Source organism: Pteropus vampyrus, unplaced genomic scaffold, assembly GCF_000151845.1.
Source record: "Pteropus vampyrus isolate Shadow unplaced genomic scaffold, Pvam_2.0 Scaffold244, whole genome shotgun sequence".
Taxonomy (NCBI): domain Eukaryota; kingdom Metazoa; phylum Chordata; class Mammalia; order Chiroptera; family Pteropodidae; genus Pteropus; species Pteropus vampyrus.
The window spans coordinates 907,908-929,951 of NW_011889025.1; the positions used below are offsets into that span (position 1 = coordinate 907,908).

The 22,044-nt window shown below is 44.5% G+C and overlaps 1 protein-coding gene across 6 annotated transcripts in view; it reads left to right on the forward strand.

The window, feature by feature from the left end:
• The first annotated feature begins 774 nt into the window (after window positions 1-774).
• Window positions 775-22,044, forward strand: part of TMEM164 (transmembrane protein 164) — a 187,979-nt gene continuing 166,709 nt past the window's right edge. For 3 of the 6 annotated variants that reach the window (XM_011374331.2, XM_011374335.2, XM_011374332.2), the window contains exons 1-2: window positions 786-907; window positions 1,644-2,298. In XM_011374331.2, coding sequence (XP_011372633.1) covers window positions 1,909-2,298 — 390 coding nt within the window. In that variant the 5' untranslated portion in view covers window positions 786-907; window positions 1,644-1,908. Of the gene's footprint in view, window positions 908-1,184; window positions 1,322-1,643; window positions 2,299-22,044 lie in introns of those variants that run through there. The other 3 variants (XM_011374334.2, XM_011374333.2, XM_023520004.1) reach the window with 3 other exon arrangements.

Genomic DNA, 22,044 nt, shown 5'->3' on the forward strand with positions numbered 1-22,044 from the left:
GGCACGGTAGGAGAAAGGGGAGAAGGAGGGTCTGGAGAGGGAGTGGCAGGGGTGGGCTGTGGGGCCCGGGTAACGAGAAAAGTATCAGACCAGAGGAGGGAGAAGAACAGGGAAAAGGACTAGAAGCTTCTGTCCACGGCACTAAAGTGAGCAGTGTGGCTGTGGCTGAAAAGGTGAGAGAAGCTGCGGGTCCTGGTCTTCTACGAGTCTACGGTTCCAGGGCAGAAAGGAGGAGACACGAGAAGGCCACACCTAGCCAACACCCCAAAGCTGTGCGAAGCTTGCCCAGGGGCTCAGCAGTAGACTTAAGCCCTCGAGAACTTAGTGAGGGCTGGCCAAATGTCTACTAGGTGCCCGGTGTACAAAGAAGTGCCCTGGAGAAGCGGGTCGCAGGAGATGGAGGAAAGGTCGCAGGAAAGGCTTCACTGAGGAGGCAGCTTCAGTACACCGTGGGGTGGGTAGGTGGCTGTGCCCGCGTGCAGGCTTCAAGAGTTCAGAATACTAGGCAGGCCCGGGAGGAGGGGAAGGAGGCGGAGATTGAGCCCGGAGGAAGAAGATGGGAGGGTGAGCCGAAAAGAGGCAGGGTGGGGGTGTCACGGGGGGCGGCGGAGGAGGGGGGAGTGTGGAGACCTGAAGAGGGAAGGAGTCGAGACGGAGTAGTCGTGGTCTGCAGGCTGGGGAGGTCGTGAGGCTGGGCCGGACGGAAGGCGGCGGCGGCGGCGAGGGGGAGGAGAGAGGGAGGGGAAGAAGGAGGAAGCGAGAGCGGCGGCTGCGGGGGGAGGAAGACCGGGAGGAGGAGCTGTGCGCGGTGGCGGAGGCTGCGGCCGCCGGGGGAGCCGAGCGCCTGGGCGCTGCGAGCGCGGGAGCCGAGCGGGCGCCCGAGTCGGGGTCGCGGGCCGAGCTGCGGGTGAGTGGAGCCCTGAGGGGCGCGGCGGCCGGTCCCCGGGGCCGGGCGGGGGGCGCGGGGAGAAGCGGCGCCGGGGCGGAGGGAGGGAGCCGGCTGCAACCCAACCCAGCCCAGCCCCTGGCTTGCCCGGCCTCCCGCCGTCTCTCTCTCCTTCCTTCCCTCCCTCTCTCCCTCCCTGCCGGCTTCCTCCCACCGCTGCCCGCGCGAGGGGGGCCGGTCCCGGCCGGGCCGCGGGTTGGGGGAGGTGCTGCCTGGAGCCGGGGGTGGAGCTGGGCGCTCGGGGATGTACCCGGGGACGGGCGGCTGGACCCGGACGGCTCTAAATTGGCCGGAGGGGCCCTTCGGCGGCGAAGTTCCTAGCTGGGGGCAGAGACGGCCCTCGCGGTTGCAGGAGTAAGCGATCCCCTGTAGCGAGTGCGTGAGACGAGGAGTCCGGCGTCCCTGCCATTCCCGTCGCCCTCCCCGCCTGCCCAGCCCCACTAGCTCCTCTCCTGGCCTCCGCGTGTCCCCTCGCTGTCACCCCCATCGCGCCCCGTTTCGCTACCGCGGCAGTGCTGGGTCCCCTGGCCCTGAACCTGACCCTCCTGGCCTCTGGCTTCCCCTGCCCCCTGCTTGCTTCGCCACTGCCCCGGTTCCCCTTTTCTTCCCTCACTAGTTACCCCTCCCCGCTTCATAATTCCCGATGCAATTGCCTCTTTGAGACCTTTTTTTTTTTTTTTCCTCTCCTTCCTTTTAGATTGGCCAACGGCTCGTTTCAACCCTGCCTCGTTGGTGGCCACTGGAGAAGCGCGGGGGGCTCCCCAGACAGCCGTGGGGACAAGTTAGAGCCAGCACTTTACCCCGGGCTTCGCGTGTAGCTTCCCCACCCCTGCCCTCGGTGCCCTGGTGTCTGGAGCGGGGGTGCCCTCTGTACATGTTCCACCACTCGGGCAACCCTCTGGGCTTGTGTTCCATCTCGCTCTTGCTTCCTGCACGGTGGTTGAGGGGAACCACTTTGCATTATGTCCCGGTATAGCTACCGAAGTCTGCTGGACTGGCTCTATGGGGGCGTGGACCCCAGCTTTGCAGGCAATGGGGGCCCCGACTGTGCTGCCTTCCTCTCTTGGCAGCAACGGCTGCTGGAAAGTGTGGTGGTCCTGACCCTGGCCCTGTTGGAGATCCTGGTGGCCCTGCGGCACATCGTGAGGCAGACGAAGGAGGACGGTAGGGGTGGCCATGGCTGCCAGCCAGAGCAGGTGACCCAGCGGCCAGAGGAAGGCAAGGAGAGCCTGAGCAAGAATCTGCTCTTAGTAGCCCTGTGCCTGACCTTCGGGGTGGAGGTGGGCTTTAAGTTCGCCACCAAGACCGTCATCTACCTGCTCAACCCCTGTCACCTGGTCACCATGATGCATGTGAGTCTGTTGACATTTTCCTCCGCCGCCTCAGTGATAAGAGTTATTTGTGTGCTCAGGACATTTTGCAGAGTAGAGCACCTCATCTCTGCGGGAAGTGGGACCCTTAAAAATGACTTTCCAATGAGTAGCTCTTTCTGTGCGAATCTCAGATTTGGCTTTCTTTCACCTTTGCACAGTGCATCTGCCTCACAGTGGAGCGGGGGAACACAGTACCTGAGCCCTAGGAAAGACTGGTGCTCAGGCTGGCAGCCCTTCCCCTCTCAGCCCTGCTCTAGCCTTTCACCAGCAGGAAGTCCGGCCCCATCCAGGTGCCCTATCTGAATCACATCTGGGGACGGTGGTTTAGCCTCCAGGCCCTTTGCCACGGTTAATTTCCCCGGAGGCCTGGTGACATTCTTTCCTGGAGGTGGTCACATAAGATTCCTCGTCTCCACCATGGTACTTTGGGGAAGTACTTTCACGAGTTTCTCTTAATTATTCTTTGATTTCGGAGTTGACGCTGTTAGAGTGAGGTCTGCCTTTGAATTCTGAGGGTTGGAGCAGCACCAAGCTCCTACTAAGTGCACTGGTTAACTTTGGGCTGGCGCTGTCTGTCCTTGGTGAGAGGGTATTTATTTTTATGCATCTCTCTCTGACTTATCACTCTTATTCGATCTTCCGTGGTCATTGTCCAGGGGTGCTCAGAGGGCTGATTTATTTACCTCCATTAGTGGTGCTAAGAAAAAAAAAATGGGATTGAAAAGGAAAGTTGCTAGATACATAAAAATAATCTGGGTGAGGACCAGGAGTGTGACTGTCTTTCTGTACTCGGCCTGTGTGGACAGATGTTCTAAAACTATCAAATCATGGAGGTGGAGGAGGAAGAGAAAAAGAAAAACTTTTTAAAAATTTCAGGTTGTGGACAACCTGGTGTGTTTTACTCAGGGACACTTTTGAAACCTGTCATTAGATTAGCATCTTTATTGCTTTTGTATTTGTAGAAGGGTATTCTCAGGAGACTTGTGGTAGCCTTCTGTGGGACAGGAGCTTAAGATTATTATCTCCATTTTACAGGCCTGTTTGGGGCCCAGGGATGGGGAGGTCACTTGCCTGCAGCCAAAAGGTGAATTATCATCTGGGTTGGAAAGCTAACCCATCTTCTTTGGGGTTGCAAGCTGTCAGTGGAATGGCAGGGTAGTCTCTGTGGGGAGGGTGCTGATCAGCATGGTGCTGCCTACTTGTGGCTCGAATGCTTGCTGGCTCTGTGTTCTAGGAACTCCTTTGATTGCAGGTTTTTGGCCTTAGTTTCCCAGTCCATAAAATGTGAATAGCCTCAAGCCCTTCCCATTTTGCAGATGTGGCAAGGAGGTGTGGGTAGCTTTGGAATAGAGGCTGTTATTGATTGGGTGGCTCTCAGCATGGAGCAGGGCTGGAGCGGGCAGCATTTTTTTTTTTAAAGGAAGGGCTTCTTGGGAAGTGATGCCATTCACAGGAAGCCCAGGGCTCTCCCAGCTAGACTTTCAGTGTAAATTTGAGCCAGTCTTCTTTCTTTTTTATGAATAGGCTTTTTGTAATGAGAGGAAACAACACATCTCATCCACTGCTGTGTGAGGCTCTGGGGACAGGAGTGCTTTTTTTGGATGGCAGGTGGTAAGGGTCAGAGGGTGCCTTTTCCACAGAGGGGTCTTGAGGCCTCTGGCAATCATTTATCTAGAAGATCGACAAAGGACTAAATTCAGCCTTACTGGGGCTGCTGCTGGTGTGATTATGTCAAACCTGGCAGCACCATGGTTTTTTAGTGGAAAGGTTTTTAGAGGCTTTTAGAAGAATCTGGAGACTTAGCTCTGGCATTAATTAGTTGTGTGACTTTGGGGAAAGTATTCTTCCTGGGCCTCAGTTTGCTCATCTGCAAAACGAGGCAGAGTTGAACTCCTAGCTCATGACTGTCTTACGTTCTGTGATTGATTCTTTTCTTCATAAGCAGTGGCTGGGATGCAACAGAGAGCTATTCTAGAAATGCTTTTGGCCTCCTCAGCCAGAAAAAGGAAACTAGTTTCTTCTCTGCCAAGGTCAGGTGGCTTTCTTCATCTTTTCATCCTTGTTCATCTTTTACTCCGTTTCCCCAGCAAAGTCAACCTGACCAGGTCACTCTTGGGCACATGTGTAGATGATGATGGCACTTAGGACTCACTCCTACAGAGTGGGGGATGTTTCGGGCACTATGGACTGATTCCTGTCACCTGTGCATTTTCCATTGTTCTGTGCTTAGCTCAAACTCTGAACAGAGTCATGCTGAGGGATTCTTGAGCCCACCCAGTATTAGACTCCCTTACACTTAACTCCTAAGTCACACTGCTCTGTATCATTTAAATAGTAACTTCTGGTCTACTGGGGGAACTAGCCTGACGAGTCCAATATTCCAGACCCTACCTATGGCTCCTCTTGGGATGCAGTAATGTATGGATTTTAAAAAAGGTACGAGTATTTAAAAAAAATTACAACAGATGGTTGGAGACAGTTTTCTGACTTGGTTGCAGCAATGACTAATGATAGTAAGTATGGTTAATAATACCTTAACATTTATCTAGCACTATACTGTTTATTATAAGGTACTTTCACATGCATTATGTTATTTAGGGTTATGATAAATTAGCTTGGGGCTGGAGAAGCTGATGTTAAAATGTTTCCTGTGACTGTGTATATTCCAAAGGGGAGAAGTCGAATACAAAGAAATGCCTCAGCAAGTGAATTAGCTGAATTAGGCTGCATTATGGCAGTAAATTGTATGGAGTTCAGAGGTCCTAATAAGGGAAGGGAGACATTAGCTGAAATGAAAGGGATAGCTTAACAGAAACATTTCTGATGTGTGTCTCGCAACAGGATGACTTAATTTTGGCTTTATAGAAAGGCCTTGTTCCTCAGAGTCAGTGTATATTTGTCTGTAACAAGGACAGTATTGCTTAGGCCAGGAAATAGAAGAGTTGGAGGGGGAAATTGGTTAGTCTCCTCATCTTCCCATTTTCAGTCCTTAAAATATTTAATCCCACGATCTTCCTTGTTAACACAGACCCTCATCACAGCCATGCTGCCACCTTTAGAAGCATAAGGAAAGGCAGCTTTTCTGTCTGAGTTTTGTTCTTGATTAATATTCCTGCTGTCAGGTTTCTTTTTGGTCTTGTCTTATTTCTCAAAGGCCCCGGGACTGTGGACTGATAGAGGTTTGTATGATTTAAGCAGCACCATTTCACACCTAATTTCAAGCCGGAGGTGCTGAAGGTTCTCGGGATCAGTAATCACCAAGATTAGCATACCATCATTAAGCTCCTTGCAGAATATCAATGGTGTTTACCATTTATACCAATAAGTATTTCTTCAAGCATGGCTAGTCCCCTTGTGGATATTATTTTGGCAGGTGTGGGTGACAGGAAATGAATTTACTAACTGATTATACTGTTTACCAAAAATCACCCAGCCAAGTTAGCAGGCGTGGCTTAAGAACTTTGCTGCCACAGTGGGAGTTGGGGCTTAAGTAGGAAGAGATTCTCATAGCTATTGAAGTCCTAAAATCTATGTTTCTCAGCAAAAGAGTTAAATTGCCAGATAATTTGACTGATTTTATCTGTAAAACTGGTGGTCTTAAAATAGTGGCCGTTTACCTCCCTTGTATGCAGTTAATATATTGTCTCTGTCTTAGAAACTTAACAAAAAGATCCCATTTTAAATATCTTGTCTAATTGTCTAGTTCCTGATGTTTTTGTATGCGTCTGTGTCAGCAACGCAACTCCTGATTGGGCACTGAACTTAGTAAGGCATAACATATGCCATTTAACCCTTGATGTCATATGCGCATAAGGCCGGCTGGATTTAATCTGGACATTTGGCAAATAATAATTGATGTTATCATCCCGAGAGCCCCAAGCCACTGGTTTTTAGTCAGTAATACTGAGTGAGTCCCATTCTTTTTTTAGGGTTGCCATATGCTATTTGATTTTCTGCCTTCTTTACAATGTATCGGAAGTCTGATTTTTCACCAGATATGGTTTACGTGCTTTTGGGTCACTGTTTGATTTTCTTATTTTCTCCCCGCTTGCTGAAAGTGTAGAATGGCACATATTCAAAACAGTCCTGAACTTTTTTTGACAGCTTTTGGAACTAAACTGAACATACACCAGTATGTTCCATTTGCTCTGTGATGGATTTGTTGTAGAGAAAGCCTGATGAGTTTAAGAAGTAGGCTTTTTGTGTCTCTCCACCCTCCTTGACTTCAGACCAGCCATACCTCCTCATCCCCATCTGTTGTCTGGAGCACTAGTAATGACTCTTGCTTGGAAGTGATGTTGGTGGGTAATGGGTACAATGAGGGATCCAGCCATCTGCTAACAGCTTATCAGATGGACTATGTTCCTGTGTCATCAGTCTAGGGAGACACAAGGGGACGATGTTTATATGGACCTCAGCAGTGAGGCATGACATTCCTTTTTAGTTTATTTTATTTTTCCTCTCAAGGAAGTTTGCAGAGAATTTTTCCATCTTTCATTGTTACAGTCTTTTGGGGGCATCCATTGTAAAGAGAAGTGGTGTGGACTGGTAGATTAAACAACCCACACACAGCCCTGGGATTTAATATTTACAATGCTAATTTAGCTCATGGCTTGCTAGGGAACCGGGCAAATTATTTAACTTTTTCCTATCTCCATCTTCTCGATGAAACAGGACACATGGAAACAAAACATTTTAATCCTCTGAATAAGTATATGGTTACTTAAACACACTTCAACACTAGTGAAGCTGGACAAAGCTGCTCAAACCTGGCAGATGACCAATATATTTTTTACCTCCGACTCAGAAACTGACAAACCTTAACTCCTTTTCACCTTTCTTGATAGCCATTACAATCCATTCCTCTAATCATTTCTGTTGCTTTTCTCTGGATCCTCGCCCATGCCTGTATATCCTTCTAATGCACAGCCTATGAAATTGGACACTGTGACTATTACCAGAGGCCCTGTCCACACCCCGCAGAGAGGAAAGATGTACTTGCCAGCTTTTTCTCGCCATGCACCTATTAGTATGACCCAGGATGGGGCTTGCTTTTAAGTAACAGTATGTTGCTAGCTCCTACTCACGGGACGATTCAGAGGGTCTCTAGATTTTTGTCCCTTTGCCATAAATGTGCCACCTTCGTCACTGTCTTTGTGGGATTTGTCATGTGTCCCTCCCCTCTGTAGGTATTCCTCTGAAGATTCTTCTCTGTGAAACTTTCCAGATGACCTTGACCCAACTCCAGTTATTCCAGTCATTCTAGTGACACCTTTTGTCCTCTTTTCCCAATCCTCCAAACATTCCTCAGACTATTTGGCTCTTTAAAGTATACCTTTGTATACATGTAGATAATTCGGTAAGAGTTTGGCTGGGTTGCTTACTTTAGCGTTTGTTCAGTCTCCCCCATTAGCAGGAGTACTTTTTTTTTTTTTTTTTTAACCAGAAAGGAGTAGTTCTTTTTTCTTTGTAATTCCCGGCAGAGCTTAATACAATACCATACATGCACATTAATTGTTTAATATGTGCCTGGATAATGCTGACGGACTGACTGACAGAGCCCACTTTTTTTCCCCCTTTTTTCTTTTCCCTTTGGTAGCCCTGTCTATGTTCCCTTGAGGTCTCGTGAACACAGTTCCTATGTCTCTTGTGCCCATTAGGAGAATCCCTTGTCTGTTTTTTGAAATAATCAGAGGAGAGAGGTGGTTTTAGCTCCAGCTCAGACATCTTTTTTGTTGAATTTCTACCACAAAGAGCTGGTCATTAGAACTGCAGCCTGTTCTCTGCCCAAAGTATCTGCTCCCTTTCATCCCAGTGAGGAAATTATGCTGTTGGATCATGGTCTTAATCTCCTGGTAGACATCTGGACAGGCCTACTTTCTTTTTTTCCTTTTTAAATAGCATATAAAAAATTTCTTAGTGTTATTAGCTAGTGACTCACTTTCCATTTTTCTCCCTGTAAGTATTTTTCAATGGGTAGCTTATTGCCATCATGCCTCATTGAAATACCCTCTATAAGGAGAGCCAAGTTTTTCAACTTCTCCTGGTCTTTCTTATCTTTTTTAGTTTTATTTTTTTTCAGGTTACTGAAGTATAATTAACAAAGGAAATTGTGAGATATTTAAAGGGTACACATGATGGTTTGATATATGTACACATTGTGTGACAGGATCCCCCACATCATGTTAATTAACACATATCTTTTGTTAAATTGAGAGTATCTTGTCTCAGGTATTCTTCTTCTGCCAATAACTGGCTGAGTGGACATAAAGAGTCTATGGATGCGGAGAGCAGTGGTTTCCAAACTTTTTTTGTGAAAAATTCCCTTGGAAGCTTGTTATAATGCAGATGCCTCGCTCTCTACACAAGGTCTGAGTAGGTATAGGGCAAGGAGGGGGATTTGCATTTATTACAAGCTCCCAAGTAATTCTGATGCCAGTGAGCATTGGACCCTACTTTGAGAGGCATTATCTATTGGCTAAAGTTTGAGGTGGGAAGTTAGTTCAAATGTTCATCCTGTCTGGCATGACTGCCCTGTGGACAGGGCGTTTAGTCTTCTGGTAGCACCTCAGTATTTATGTAGGTGTAAAATAATGTGGCTGAAATTAGAGGTTGAAGGCCCCAAGTTATTGTGAGTTGGCTTTAAAGATCTGGTGACTTGTTTGATGACTGGGAGTTGTGTCAATGTTGTGTTTGAGCTAGGTTTTTTTTTTTTAATCACCTTCCAGTCCTTCTACATCCCACTCCCTTCCTTCTAGCTTCTAAGATCTTCAGGAACTAATAAAAGGAAATATTGACACATAGTTATTGCATGCTAACAGCTCTGTTTGCAGGACCTTGCTTTAAATGCTCTTGGGAATTTATTCATTCTTAAATCCATTCAGCAGGCGGTTATCCAATGCTATTATGTGTCAAACACTGTGACAGGCACTGGAGAGTCAAAGATAAATAAGAAACATTCTTTGCCTTCCGTTGCTCACAGTTTAGATGAGACAGGCAAGAAAAGAGGTTAACTAAATTGCAACATGACATGTACAGTAATATTTGAAACAAGCATAGAGGACAGAGGGTCTTTTATTTCTAGTGCAATTAAGAAAAGCTTCCTAGAGGAGGTAACATTTCAGCTGGGTCACGAAGGAGATACCTTAGTTCCCTGAGAGCCGGGACCCTTGCTTGTCTTGTTTTCTATTCTAGTGCCTCCAAAAGAGCCTGGCTTATAGTAGATGTTCAATGAACATGTGTGAACGAATGAGTAGTAGTTCATTATATGTTACAGGAAGGAAAGAAATTTAAGGCATAGGAAATGAAATGTGCAAAAGCACAGAGTTACTTCCTCTTTCACAGGAAAGCATCTCAACTCTAACTCGGAGTCATTTGCATAATATTATCAGGGGCAGATTTCATCTTATTCTTTTCCCTTGGCAAGCCAAGTAAAACTGTAGGAATGCCTTGTCATTTCTGGGCTGTTAAGAAAACTGCAGTTGCCCATGAATCCCTGATAGGGGGCTTGTGAGATGCTGTTCTCTGTGTTGTCCCAAGGAGGGCCCACACTGTCAAGGACAGACACAAAGAACATTGATGAGAGTGATCGGACACTAAATATAGAAAATGAGATAGCAGACTTCCTACCTGCAACCAGAAGATGATTTTTAGTGGTTCATAGGATGGTTGCTGCTCCACTAAGGTCCACAGAAGAACTGACGAAATGTGATGCTATCCTATCTTTTTTCTTTTTCTTCCCTGCTTCCAAGTCTCTCCCCTCACCTATCCCACCCAAGCTTGCCTTCTTCTAGAGTACTCCAAGCTCTAAAACAATCCCTTCTATAATTTAAAATGCCTATGGCATCACAGGAGGTGATAACCATGAGGGAACAAGGAAGAAAGCGGTTCCATGTAAGAGGTTCATACTGAAGTGTGTTTGGCTCATAGACTCAACTGGGCATGGGGGAAGAGGATGGGTTATAAAAAAGGACCTGTTTCCCTAACTTGGTCTCCATTTGGTGGAGTGTGTCCCAGTGTTTTAAAGCAGTGGCCTTTCACATATTCCTTGCCCAATTTTTGGCCTCTTTCCCACCCTGCCCCACGCAGAGAACTGGGGTTATCAGTGTCTTGCTACCTTACTTGCTGATCCTCCAGGATAAGTCTGCCTCTAAGGTGCTTAGGTGCAGTGGTTAAATCCAAAGGCTTGGAGAGGACTCCTCCTCTTCTAGGCACCAGCAGTCCTCTTTGTTTACTCAGATCTCTGCCTACTAAACAGGGCATGGCTTACACATCTGGCAGTTCATGGTGTGTCAGGAGACTTTGACCTGTTGCCAGCCTGAGATCCTGAAGGGGAGGGTTTGGAAAATCTCTAGGTTGGCTCTGGTTCCTTTCCAGTAACTGTTGGAGGAAATGAGAGAGGGAAGAAGATTGTATCGAGTCTTGTCTTGGGCCAGGTGGTTCTGAAGGAAGGGAATGGATGGCAGGAGCCAGGAGGTTAGAGTGGGCTGGCCTGTTTGGCAGAAACAGTTCAAGCTATTCCCTGTGGGCATGCGTTTAGGTGGGTAGAAAAGGGAGAATCAAGATTATCTGGAGGAGAAAAGAAGCATGAGCCCATTCTAATTCCATCCCGATGCCTTCAGTTTCACTATTTCCATCATACATTAGCGGTGGCATAAACTCAGAGTGTATTTTGCTTGTAAATTGAATCGCCTTTGCCAGTCGACCAGCTGTGTTTGCAGAAAGACTCTGGCTGACTGTGCTCTGGCTGTTGCTAGCAAATAGACATTTCATTCAGGTGCTGATTAAATAAGGCGCAGAGCTGGATTGCACATTAAGGCCCTTAACTATGGCTCTGGGAGCCCTGGGTAAACACTTATTAGATGTTCTAGGCAGAGCATTAGGAGAGGCCGCTGGATATGAGGGGCTTTCTTCAGAAATCAGGTTGAGGGAAAATGGAAGTGATGAGAGACTTTTAGAGTCTTGATCCTCTTTCTAGATGAATCAGATCTAAGTTCCTGGCATGTACACAGAAGGGCTAGACAGGCTTCTTCATTGGCGTTCACTTGCCAAATTCTCGCTGTGACCCTGTAGAGTTGGATTGAGACGCAGCAGGAAGCCTAAATGGGGCAGTAGAAATGCCTCTTCTCCTAGTGCAAGTTCAGCTTAGTGGATTGAGCTTTTGGGGTATATTTCCTGAGTTTGTATTTGAGCTTCATCACTGTATGACCTTAGGCATGTTACTTAACAGCTCCGAACTTCAGTTTCACTCATCTTTAAAATGGGAATAATTATAGGACCTACCTAATAGGGTTGTTGTGAGGATTAAATGAAATAATTTAAATAAAGTATGTAACAGAAGGTCTGGCTCACTGTGAGCATGCAACAAGTGTTAGCAGTTTTCCATAGTAGTAGTATTGCTGCTATATATTTCAAGGTGGCAGTGGCACACTGGATAAGAGTACAGACTCTAGGGTGGTAAAGGCCTGGGTTCAGATCCTACCACTAGCTGTGTAACCCTGCACAACTTACTTAACCTTTCTGAGCCTAGCTTTCCATATTTGTGAAATGGAATAATAATCATATATACCCTGCAGGGCTGTTGTGAGGGTTAGAAAATACTAATAAAGTACTTAAGATAGTATATGGCACGTAGTAAACATAGTAAGTTTTAGCTCTGATGATGATGATGAGCATCATCATTATGATGGTAGTGGCTGCTTTTTCAAGTTTGGGTTTTTGATGTTGGGATAAGATAATAGAGATTAGATATAGGAAGGCATCTTTAAGAAGTTCACCCAAGAAGAGGCCCCCTGGCATCTTTGTTTCATGCAGCAGGCAAAAATATTGGTTTCATGAAGCTGGTACTCACATAATCTCTGTGGGGAAGAAGTGCTTGGCTATTTGAGGCCTAAGGAAAGTTTTGTGGTTAATTGGAAAGTTACCTTAAATCACCCATTCTTTCTGAAGAATTTAGAGGATGGCTCTGCTCTCACTGGTGGGAAGCTTGGCTTTCCAGAGACCTCTGGGCTTAATTATTGCTGCTCTTCATCAATGGGCTGGCTCGATGGTACAAGCTATCTTGAGATGGTAGCCTAGGAAACCAGTGAGTACATGACAGAAATATGAAAGGAGTGGTTTGGGGTGGGTGGGCAAATGAAAATTTTTCACTTTTTCATTCTATTTCTTTTGATTGAGGGGAGTGCATCGTTCTCAAGTGCCACCTGTTTACCAGGGTTAGGTAATTATTGGAAGAGGAAGAGCTGCTTCCAGAGCTCCTAGGAGAAAGGCAGGTTTAAAGTACACCAATATCTTCACTGAAGGAGAAGCACAGTTTGGTGGAAAATGTGCTGCTCAGGGGAGTAGATTTTCATTGTTCCTTGCCTTATACATCTACAAATGGACAGAGAAAAGAAACTCAGACAATTCTTCCTATGTCTCTAGGATATGGTAAACTTCTCTCATTTTCAAGACCACCTACTCCTTTTCAGAACTGACTTTGCTCTGGGGCCTAAGCCACCAGTCAGTAGAGGAAGGCCCCCTTTATGTACAGCCTTGTAAGGCTGAAGACTTGGTCACGTGACTTTACTACCTCACCCCACCAATGCCACTGGAAGGCTTCCATGCATATTCTCAAGCATCGTGGGTAAATAGACAGTTCCTTAGTCTTAGAGTTGAGAGAAATAAGAAGGCTAAGGTCATGTTTTCTATAATTATCCTGGTTCCCCAGGAGAGCTGGCTTAGAGGGCATTTCTACAACAAATAGTAACCCAAAGAAACAATTTTTAGAAATTAGCTGTGGAAGGTCATTTGTTCCAAGACCTAGGGGAGGTTGTAACAAAGGGTCCTCTTCGTATCACCACTGTTGCTTGTCGGTTGGTTTGCATTTGTTAAGAGTTTCCTTTTTTAAGTCCCAGGCACTTGAGCGTGTACAGGCCTGCCACTGTACTTTGTTCTCTGCACCCTACAGGAATGTGCCTGAGGGTCATGTGCATATGTACCTTATTATCTTCAGCACTTTTATATCCAGCCCCTCAAACTCCTGCCACTGCAGGCTGCTGCTTCACGTGGGCCTTTCTCCCTATTTCCCAGGGCTCCCAATCCCAAAAGGAATATTAGGGCACCCTGAGGAAAGGGAATGCATTTATCTTTAGATTTCCATTCTGCTGCACGGCAGCTCACTGGACTATCCAGTTCAGCTCTCCTCAGGATAGCCGTGCAAGCTAGCACCAAGCCAAGGTCAAGTTTGTCTGTGGAGTTTCTGGCCATTGAGTGAAGAGAATGGATTGACCCCCAGCCCTGTGGCTGTCCTCCCTGGGCAGGTCTCTCAGGGGGTGCTGTCTTGGGCACAGGAAGTCAGGAGTGACCTTTAGGCTAAGGCTGCATTAGATTTGTGGTGAAAAATGCGAAGCCTGCTGAGACACAGGGGCTCCTCACTAGTTATGTGATATTTGACCACACATCCCAGCTGGTACTGTTTGCTCAGATGGACACATGTGGAAACCAGGCTAGGATCATCTTCCTAAATTTCTTACTCCCTGCTTGGGTCTGTCCTGAAAAACAATTTGCAAAGTACACCATGGTCCACACCTATTTTTTTTTTAATCACTCTTTTCCATGGTCAGTTGCAGCAAACTGAGGATTAATTCTGGCTTCTCACACTTATTTGCTCGTTACTTTACCTTGGGGTTGGGTTCTCGTTTTCCAGTCATAACTGTCCATTGACGTTAAGGACAATTGGTGCCACTGTGCATTCAGGGTTCCCCTCAGATCTTTTTAACACTGTTAAACCAGAACAGGGTCAGATGGGCAGAGAAGAGTGAAATTTAGGAGGAAGAGTTCACTATACTTTTTGTTTATATCTGTACACTCTCTGAAAAGTTAGGAGTAGGAGTGATAAAAATACTTGTAACATTTTTGAGGATATATTATGCTCCAGGCACTGCACTTTGTATACTGCCTGTACATTACCTCGTTTGCAGCCTTCCACGAAGGTCATTTTTGTTTTATCTAATTCTTTCCCTTGGTTCTAGCCTACTCCAGCTTTGGTTAACTATAGATATTGGATAAAGTATTCTAGCAATACTACCTTAGATTGTTGAAATAGCAGAGTGATGCCAGGTCAGAGCTGAAAGAAACCTCAGAGATTATCTAGTTTGACTTCTCCCTCATTTTTTCAGATGGACAAACTGAGACCCAGAGAGGTGAAGAAACTTGCCTAAAGTCATACAGCTAAATCGAAGCAGAGCTGGGTCTCCTGACTACCTGTTCACTGTCTTTCTATAATACCACACATGGTCTCTTTCCACCCCTAACCATTCCAGCATAAAAGGACCTGGACTTTCATTCTTGCCCACTGGTAGAGAAACAGAAATCTTGTGTTTTTTGAACATCATTGTCTGTTGTAGCCTTGTAAGTGCTCTTATGACTGCAGGCTACCTCTCTACCTGATTGTTATAGCAGCTGCTTTTTCAATGTGTTTTTCTGCCCTTGCTTCCTCTCTTCCGCAGAGGAGCCTAGCCCTAATACCCCGGTTGCTGGCTGTTTGCCTTGGGCAGGTAGTCCAGGGAAACGTGTGCTCAATGAGCCTATGTGTAGAACCCTGTGTGTTCTGCCATGAGATAACGGCTGTTTGGAAATGGGACCCATTTAACTTGGGATATAACTGAAGTCATCACTTCCTTCCTCCAAGTAGAGGTCTGCATCTGATCCTAGTGAAAAGTATTGTATGAGGCGTCGGGCAAGGGACCCACATCAGAACCCAGAAACTTTGTCTAGCAGAAGTGACAAAGGCCAAAGAGGGGGAAAAAAAATCAAAATAATCTACCATCCCAGTGAGGGAGAGGCAAATTCATCTTGGTAAACAGTGAAGAGTAATGGAAAGAGCACTGGATTAAGTGTCAGCTAGACCTGGGCCTTGGTTATAGGGTTCATCACTGATTGGTTGGCAGAACCTAGTAGTTTTGGCTAGTCAGGAGCCTCAATTTTCTTATATGATAGGACATATAATGTAGTAGCTAGGAATGCAGGCTCTGTAGCCAGACCGACCAGGTTCAAATCCCAGCTCTGTTGCTTTCTAGCTATGTGGCCTTGGGCAAGTTAATTGACATCTCTGGGCCTGTTTTCTTCTCTATAAATTGGGGCTAATAAAGTAAAGTATTTAGAACAGTGTCTGGTGCATAGAGAGTGCTTAGTAAATATGTGTGATGGCCGTTATCATCTGTAAGATAGGGGTGACCTTTGCCCTTCCTGACTCATAAGGTAAGCATGAGCATCAAGAGAAATAAGGCACGTGGACAGTGAGTTCTATCTAAATGGGAAGAGTCATCTTTTGAGAGCATGAACATTCAAATATTTATTAGCCCATTGTTTCAGGGATCAGATGTTCATGGGTATTTCTTTAGTGATGCAGCAAAAGGGAAGAATACTAGGTTTATGTATTACATACATGCTGAGGCCATCAAGCAATGCATATCATGCTTTTTCCCTTCAAGTGTACTCAAGGGTGCTCGAAAGCCATGCATCCCAAGTAAAGTGATTGGAAGGTTTGAAATGAAAAACAATGATACTCTTCTCTCAGTGCTGCTGTCTTAGTTAATGACACTGCAGTCCATCTAGCGACTCAGGTTAAATCCTTTGAAACCCTGACACATTTCTATTCCACCCTTTTCCTCCCATCATCACAGTCTGAGTCATCTTGATTCTGTGATTCATTATGTTTTCTATCTGTTTCTTCCTTTTCTTCTATGATTCCTGTCCCCTAATTCATTGGTTGTTTATCATTGTCGTCGCTGTCATCATCGTTGTCATCGTCATCATCATCATCATCTGGCTTATTACAGCAGCTTCTCTTCACGCTCTTTCCACCCTTTATACAACTGTTAGAATGATACAAGTAAAACATATGTTGGGCTATGCTATTCCTTTGCTCAAAATCCTTTGATAGTTACCTATTGCCTTACAACTTATGCATATACAACAGGTCCTTGAATAATATCATTTTGTTCAATGCCATTTGTTATAACAGTAATGAGACGTCATAGGAACTTAACTTTTGTTTATATCAATTAGCCTAGGGTAACGTTGGTTTCCTTATATGTTGTTTAACTGCAGTTCCAAGGATCTATCCATAACATTAAGTGAGGACTTACTGTACCTCATGCTGTCCTGGGACAACTTTGCTAATCAATCATAGGCATGCTTTCCCAATAAGTCTCCATGTAGGTTCAGATATTTCTTAGCATAGCATTTTAGGCAGCTACTATCAATCACTTAGAGTTGGTACATAGGCTAGGTCTGGCAAGTAGATAAACCCTTTAGAGAATTGTTCGTGTACCTTTCCCACTCCTTATATCGTGTGTTCCTTGAATGTAAGGTCTGTGTTTTTATTAATTTTTCTACAGTATCTAATGCATACTAGACTCCTAATTAAAAAAAAATTGAGTCTAGTCCAGTCCCTTTATTTTTTTCAGATGAAGAAACTGAGGCTTACAGGAAAAGGTCATGAGTTCATTTTGGGATTTGTTGAGTTTCAGATGTTTGAGACATTAAGGCTGGAATGTCCAGCAGGCAGTTGAGATGTGGTTAGGGCTAGAAATGTTGATTCAGGAGGCATTTGTTTAGAAAAGATAGAGGATGAGATGAGAACATCATGCAGTCTAGGAAGGAGAAAGAAAAAAGTATTCTGTGGAATGTCTACTTTGTTGGGCCAGAAAAAAAAAGACTGAGTGATGCAGTCATTCAGGAAGTGGAAGGAGACCCAGGTGAAGAAGGAGTTTTGGGAAACAGGGGCTGGTCCTCTGTGTCATATGATGCAGAGAGGTTGAGACCAAGGAAGACTACAGGAAAGACAGTTGGAATTGGCGAGTACAGGGTGGGTCTGTAGCCACCTATCCACTTCTAAATAGTTACCCTGGAAATATTCGTGTGTGAAGAATTGAGTGCAAGGAAGTTTATGACATCAGTGTTGGTAAATGGAATGCTGGAAAACAGCAAACCAGTAGCAGAATGATAAATCTGGCCAGCAGAATATTGTGCAGCTTTTACAAAGGAGGCTAATCGCTGTATTCACTTTGTAAGATATTCACAATATATTGTTGAAATTAAAAAAAAAAACAAGAACAATATGTATGATAGAAACCTATTTTAAGAAAACAAACTCTTTTATATGAGCATGTTTATGAGCACATTGTAAAAATCTAGAAGAATATACAGTAGACCCTTGCACAACACAGTGTGAACTGTGCATGTCTACTCATGTGCAGATTTTTTTCAGTAAATATACAGTCAGTCCTCCGTATCTTGGGGTTTTGCATCCATGGATTTAACCAACCACGGATCAAAAATACTGTTTTTGATCTGCGGCTGGGAATCAGTGAATATGAAGTGCCAACTGCATATATTGTTCTATGCCATTTTATAAAATTTATATTTTTTTTAATTTTTCAATTACAGTCGACATACACGCCATTTTATATAAGGGACTTAAGCATCCACAGATTTTGGTATCTGCGTGGTGGTCCTGGAACCAATCCCCCTGTGGATACTGAGGGATGACTGAGTTTTGGGGGAATCAAAAGGTATATGTCGATTTTCAACTGTGTGGGGGGTTGTTCAAGGGGTCAACTATATACCATATAGTGCTTACTCCTGAGTGATTAGGGGAAGTGGACACTCTCAGTTTTTACTTAACACATTTCTGTATCATTTGGATTTGGTGTAGTACACATTTCTTCAGTAATTAAGAAAAAAAAAATTAACAAAAGAAAACAGATGATCGAGAACCTGGGAGAAAAGTTTCCATAGAAGAGATTTGGTGGATGAAGGAAGCCAACTCACGGAAGAAGATTTGGCAACTGAGAAAACATGTGTTCGGTAGGCTGTGCTTACAGGAGCCTTGCTGCCTGTGTGGCTGATGGGGGCAGGGCAGGGGGCATGGAGAGAGGACTGCTGGGATGAGGCAGCTACTCCTGACCAGGAGGTTCAGCTGAAAGTGGAGGGGATAAGTAGAAGAGGAGTGAATTGGAAAGAGGCAGAGTGCATGCAGTGGGCAGGACTGGCAGGGCGCTGAACTACAGAGGGAGTGGAGAGCACTCACAGCTGTAAGGAAACATCAGTGTGAGACACAGAGTAGGGCAGTTGAGAAAGGAGAGATTAAATATCAATTTAAGAGTAGAGAAGCTTCCTAAAATAGGATGAGATCTCAGGCCAGGTAAGCGTCCAACAAATGGAATGGTTGGAGCATAGGCTGGACATCCTAATTGACTTCTCTAACCGAAGGTTAAGGAAGCCCCTTTTCGTTTAAATTTTGGTTTGCCAAAAATGTTTTGGCATTGGCTGACTTACCTTAATGGCTCAGAGAATTGTCTGATGAGTTACCAAAAGGGAATTTGTGTGGCACTTGCAAGCCTCTGAGTTGTCTGCTGCACCTGTCACCAAGTTTGGGACTAGAAGTGGAGATGGAGAAGGTAGAGGCCAGGAGTCCTCAACCCTGGCTGCACCGTGCAGTCACTAAAGAATCATTTAAAAAACACCAATACTTGTCTCCTTCACCCTATTTTTATATAGTTGTTTGGGCTGGGGCCTGGACATCAGTATTTTTTAAAAGCTCTTTAAGTGATTCAAATGTGCAATGAGGATTAGGAAACACTAGTATAGAAGACTGGATTAAATGTGTTCTGAGCCTAAACGGGCCCTTGCAAGCATGTGTGTGTACGCGTGCGCGCATGCACATATTTCCTCCTCTGTATTCCCAAAGCCTTTGGGTAGGTGATTACTAGTAAGGTGCTCATTCCATTGCATGCTAGTTAGTTGCTAGTCTATTGGGAGAGATCTGAGATCTAAGATGTAAGATTCATGAATTCTTCAATAATAGTAACTTAGTGGGCCTCACACCAAGGCTAGGTTCCCACTCATCCTGACTCATACAGCTTGTAGGACGGATGCCAGCAGTAGGCCTAGAGTGTTCCTTTTCCAGTATAGAGCAAAGCCCCTGGCACCTAGGTGTTTAATTATTGTCACTCGAAGTGACAAGGAGCTTTGTTTTCTTGTGCAATGCCTCTTTTTATTAAAAACTCAGGAATGGTAAAATCTGACATATTCGAAAAGTTGTAGGAGAGAGATTTGAAGAGAACTGCCTAGCATGCAAAAAGCTTATGATAAGGCATGCCCTGTGTGGTGAATCTATACCACTTAACATTTATTATGCAATTACTCCGGGTCTAGCATCATACTAGGGACTGTGAGATATGTGAGAAATATCAGGTATGGTTTCTGCTCCCCAGGGAGCTTATTATCAAGGCTCATTTATAGTCTAATTGCTGCATTTTTAGGTATGCAGAACTTCTGACAGAAAAGTGTTAGAGATCAGAGGCCCTTTTGAGTTCCTGTAGTTCAAGCCCTTCATTCATTTTGCAGCTAAGGAAAGAAGCTAAGGATAGGAAGCTACTTGCCCAAGGTTACACATTGGGAATGACAGCCAGAATGGGCTGCCAGGTTGCCTCCATTCGAGGTCCTGTTACACTGTTCTGTCAGTCAGTTGAAAGACAAAGGAACCTAAGGCTTATATTAAAACTTTAATGAAAATTCCATTTTGTGCTTTATGCTTCCAGACTTCCTTATGGTGAAGGAGTGGGGTTTGAATTTTAGTCTTTCTTAAAACTTTGTCTGGAGAAAGCCAAGATTGGTTACCACTGGAATTATAGTTCAGACCCAAGAGACCTGAAGATGACTAATTTCCCTTTGACTGAAATAGCCATTGACTCTAGCCCCCTGCTCTGTGCCTAATTATGTCACTTTTGTACTCTTTCTAAGGGAGTTTCCCAAGCTTAGATGACTTAGAGTGTTTATGACTTTTCTGGCTCAGTTGCTTGCTTATTTATTTATTCATGTATGTATGTATGTATGTATGTGTGTATGTATGTATGTATGTATGTATTTAAATTTATTCTTTTATGGTGACGTTAGTTAACAAAATCCAATAAGTTTCAGCTGTACACTTTAACAGTAAGGCATATACATGTTTACACTCGGTATTTACCTCCCATAGTTAGATTTCTGTCACCACATATTTGATCTCCTTTACCTCTCTACCTTCCCCCTCTCTCCTCCCCCGCTACCCTCTGGTAACCGCTCGTCTATAGTCCATGTCTATGAGTCTCTGTGTGTTTGTCCAGTTCATTTGTTGCTTCTAGGTTTATATTGTTTATATCCCACATGTGGAATATAAACTCAGTCGCTCCTTTAAAAAAACAAAAACAAAAAAGCTTTTGCGAAACTTACCTTGAAGGTAGGAGGTACCTGGTCTTATGAATGGGCCTGAGAATTAGTGCAGTGGGGCAGGTTCCTAGAAGTGCCAGCATTAGGCTGATTTTTTTAGCCCTGTTCCCTGTTGGTTCTCAAGTCAGAAATTTAGCTCCCACTCTGGGTCTTTCTCTGAAGAGTCAGGTGTAATTCAAGGTAGAGATACTGGATTACTTTTCGCAGAGTTCTCTTCCTACACAGACAGGTTTAGGGATCTGACAGCTCTGCCTTTTGGTTTGACACGTCATATTAATAGTCACAGCTAATATTTAGAATACTTACCATATACCAGGAACTCTGTGGGATCAATGCTATTATTGGCAGTTCCATTTTACAGATGAGGATAATAAGATTCAGAAAGGTTAGGTAATATGCCCAAGGTCACACAGCTGGAAAGTGGCCAAGCTGGTATGGACATCTAGGTCTCGCTGATTCCAAAGCTAGTGTTGTTAACTACTAGGCTAATAATGCTTAGAGGCCTGCATGCAGTTCTTTTCCACAGTGGAGAGGACTGTGTTAGGACACCTGTCAGTCACCAGCACTGCAGAGTCAGATAAGTTCACTTTCATTCTCTGGGGTTCACCTTCTGCATCTGTGAATGAGAAGGTTGGACCAGATGTTATCAGAATCCCTTCCACCTCTGACATTTGATGACTTTGGAAAAGTCAAAGAATTGGACAAGAGATGAAATATATCAGAAATACAAAAGTAAGGAGAATAATAGTGCTCCAGAAGCTTCCTGGATGGGTCAGTTAACCTGCTTAGGCATCTACACATTGGTTCTCTTTTCTCTTGGGAATTTATAAAAAAAATGGAGTTTCTTTTTAGTTACCTCCTTGCCCACATCAGAAATACTAGTTTTCTTAAAATGGCTGTTATTTATTTTCAGGCCTTATAGTCTCTGAAATTACTTCTAAAGACCAAATAAAGACTGAAAGTTAACAGGGCACTTAGATATGGGGTGCTCATATTTATTGCCCTATGTTGGAATTACTAGAATTGATGTTCTATTTTGCAAGAGGGCTTTGGGAGATAGCGGTTTCTAGAAGAGAAACAATCCAAACAGCAAACTGTACATGCAACTTTTATCTCCCTTCAGAATTTAAGAGCAGGTAGATACATAACTCAATTTAGTATAGTTTACCTTTCATTTATCTGTTTTGTCATAAAAAAATCATCTTGTATTCAAGAACACTTAAAGTTAATAATCTATAAAACCTGTGTGATGCTGCAGTTAGAATGGTGGTTTTGATCTTAAACATATTTGTATGTTATTGTAGGGTTTTGTGGATGTATATTCTGGAACCTGGAGGCCCTTATTTTAGATTGCATGTGTATCAGCTTGTATCAGGCAGGGCTCTGAGGGCTGCCCGCAAAGCCAGGCTCTTGTCTCTTCTGCCCATTTAGATTAGTTACTACCCTTAGTAGGAACAAAACCGTTGACCT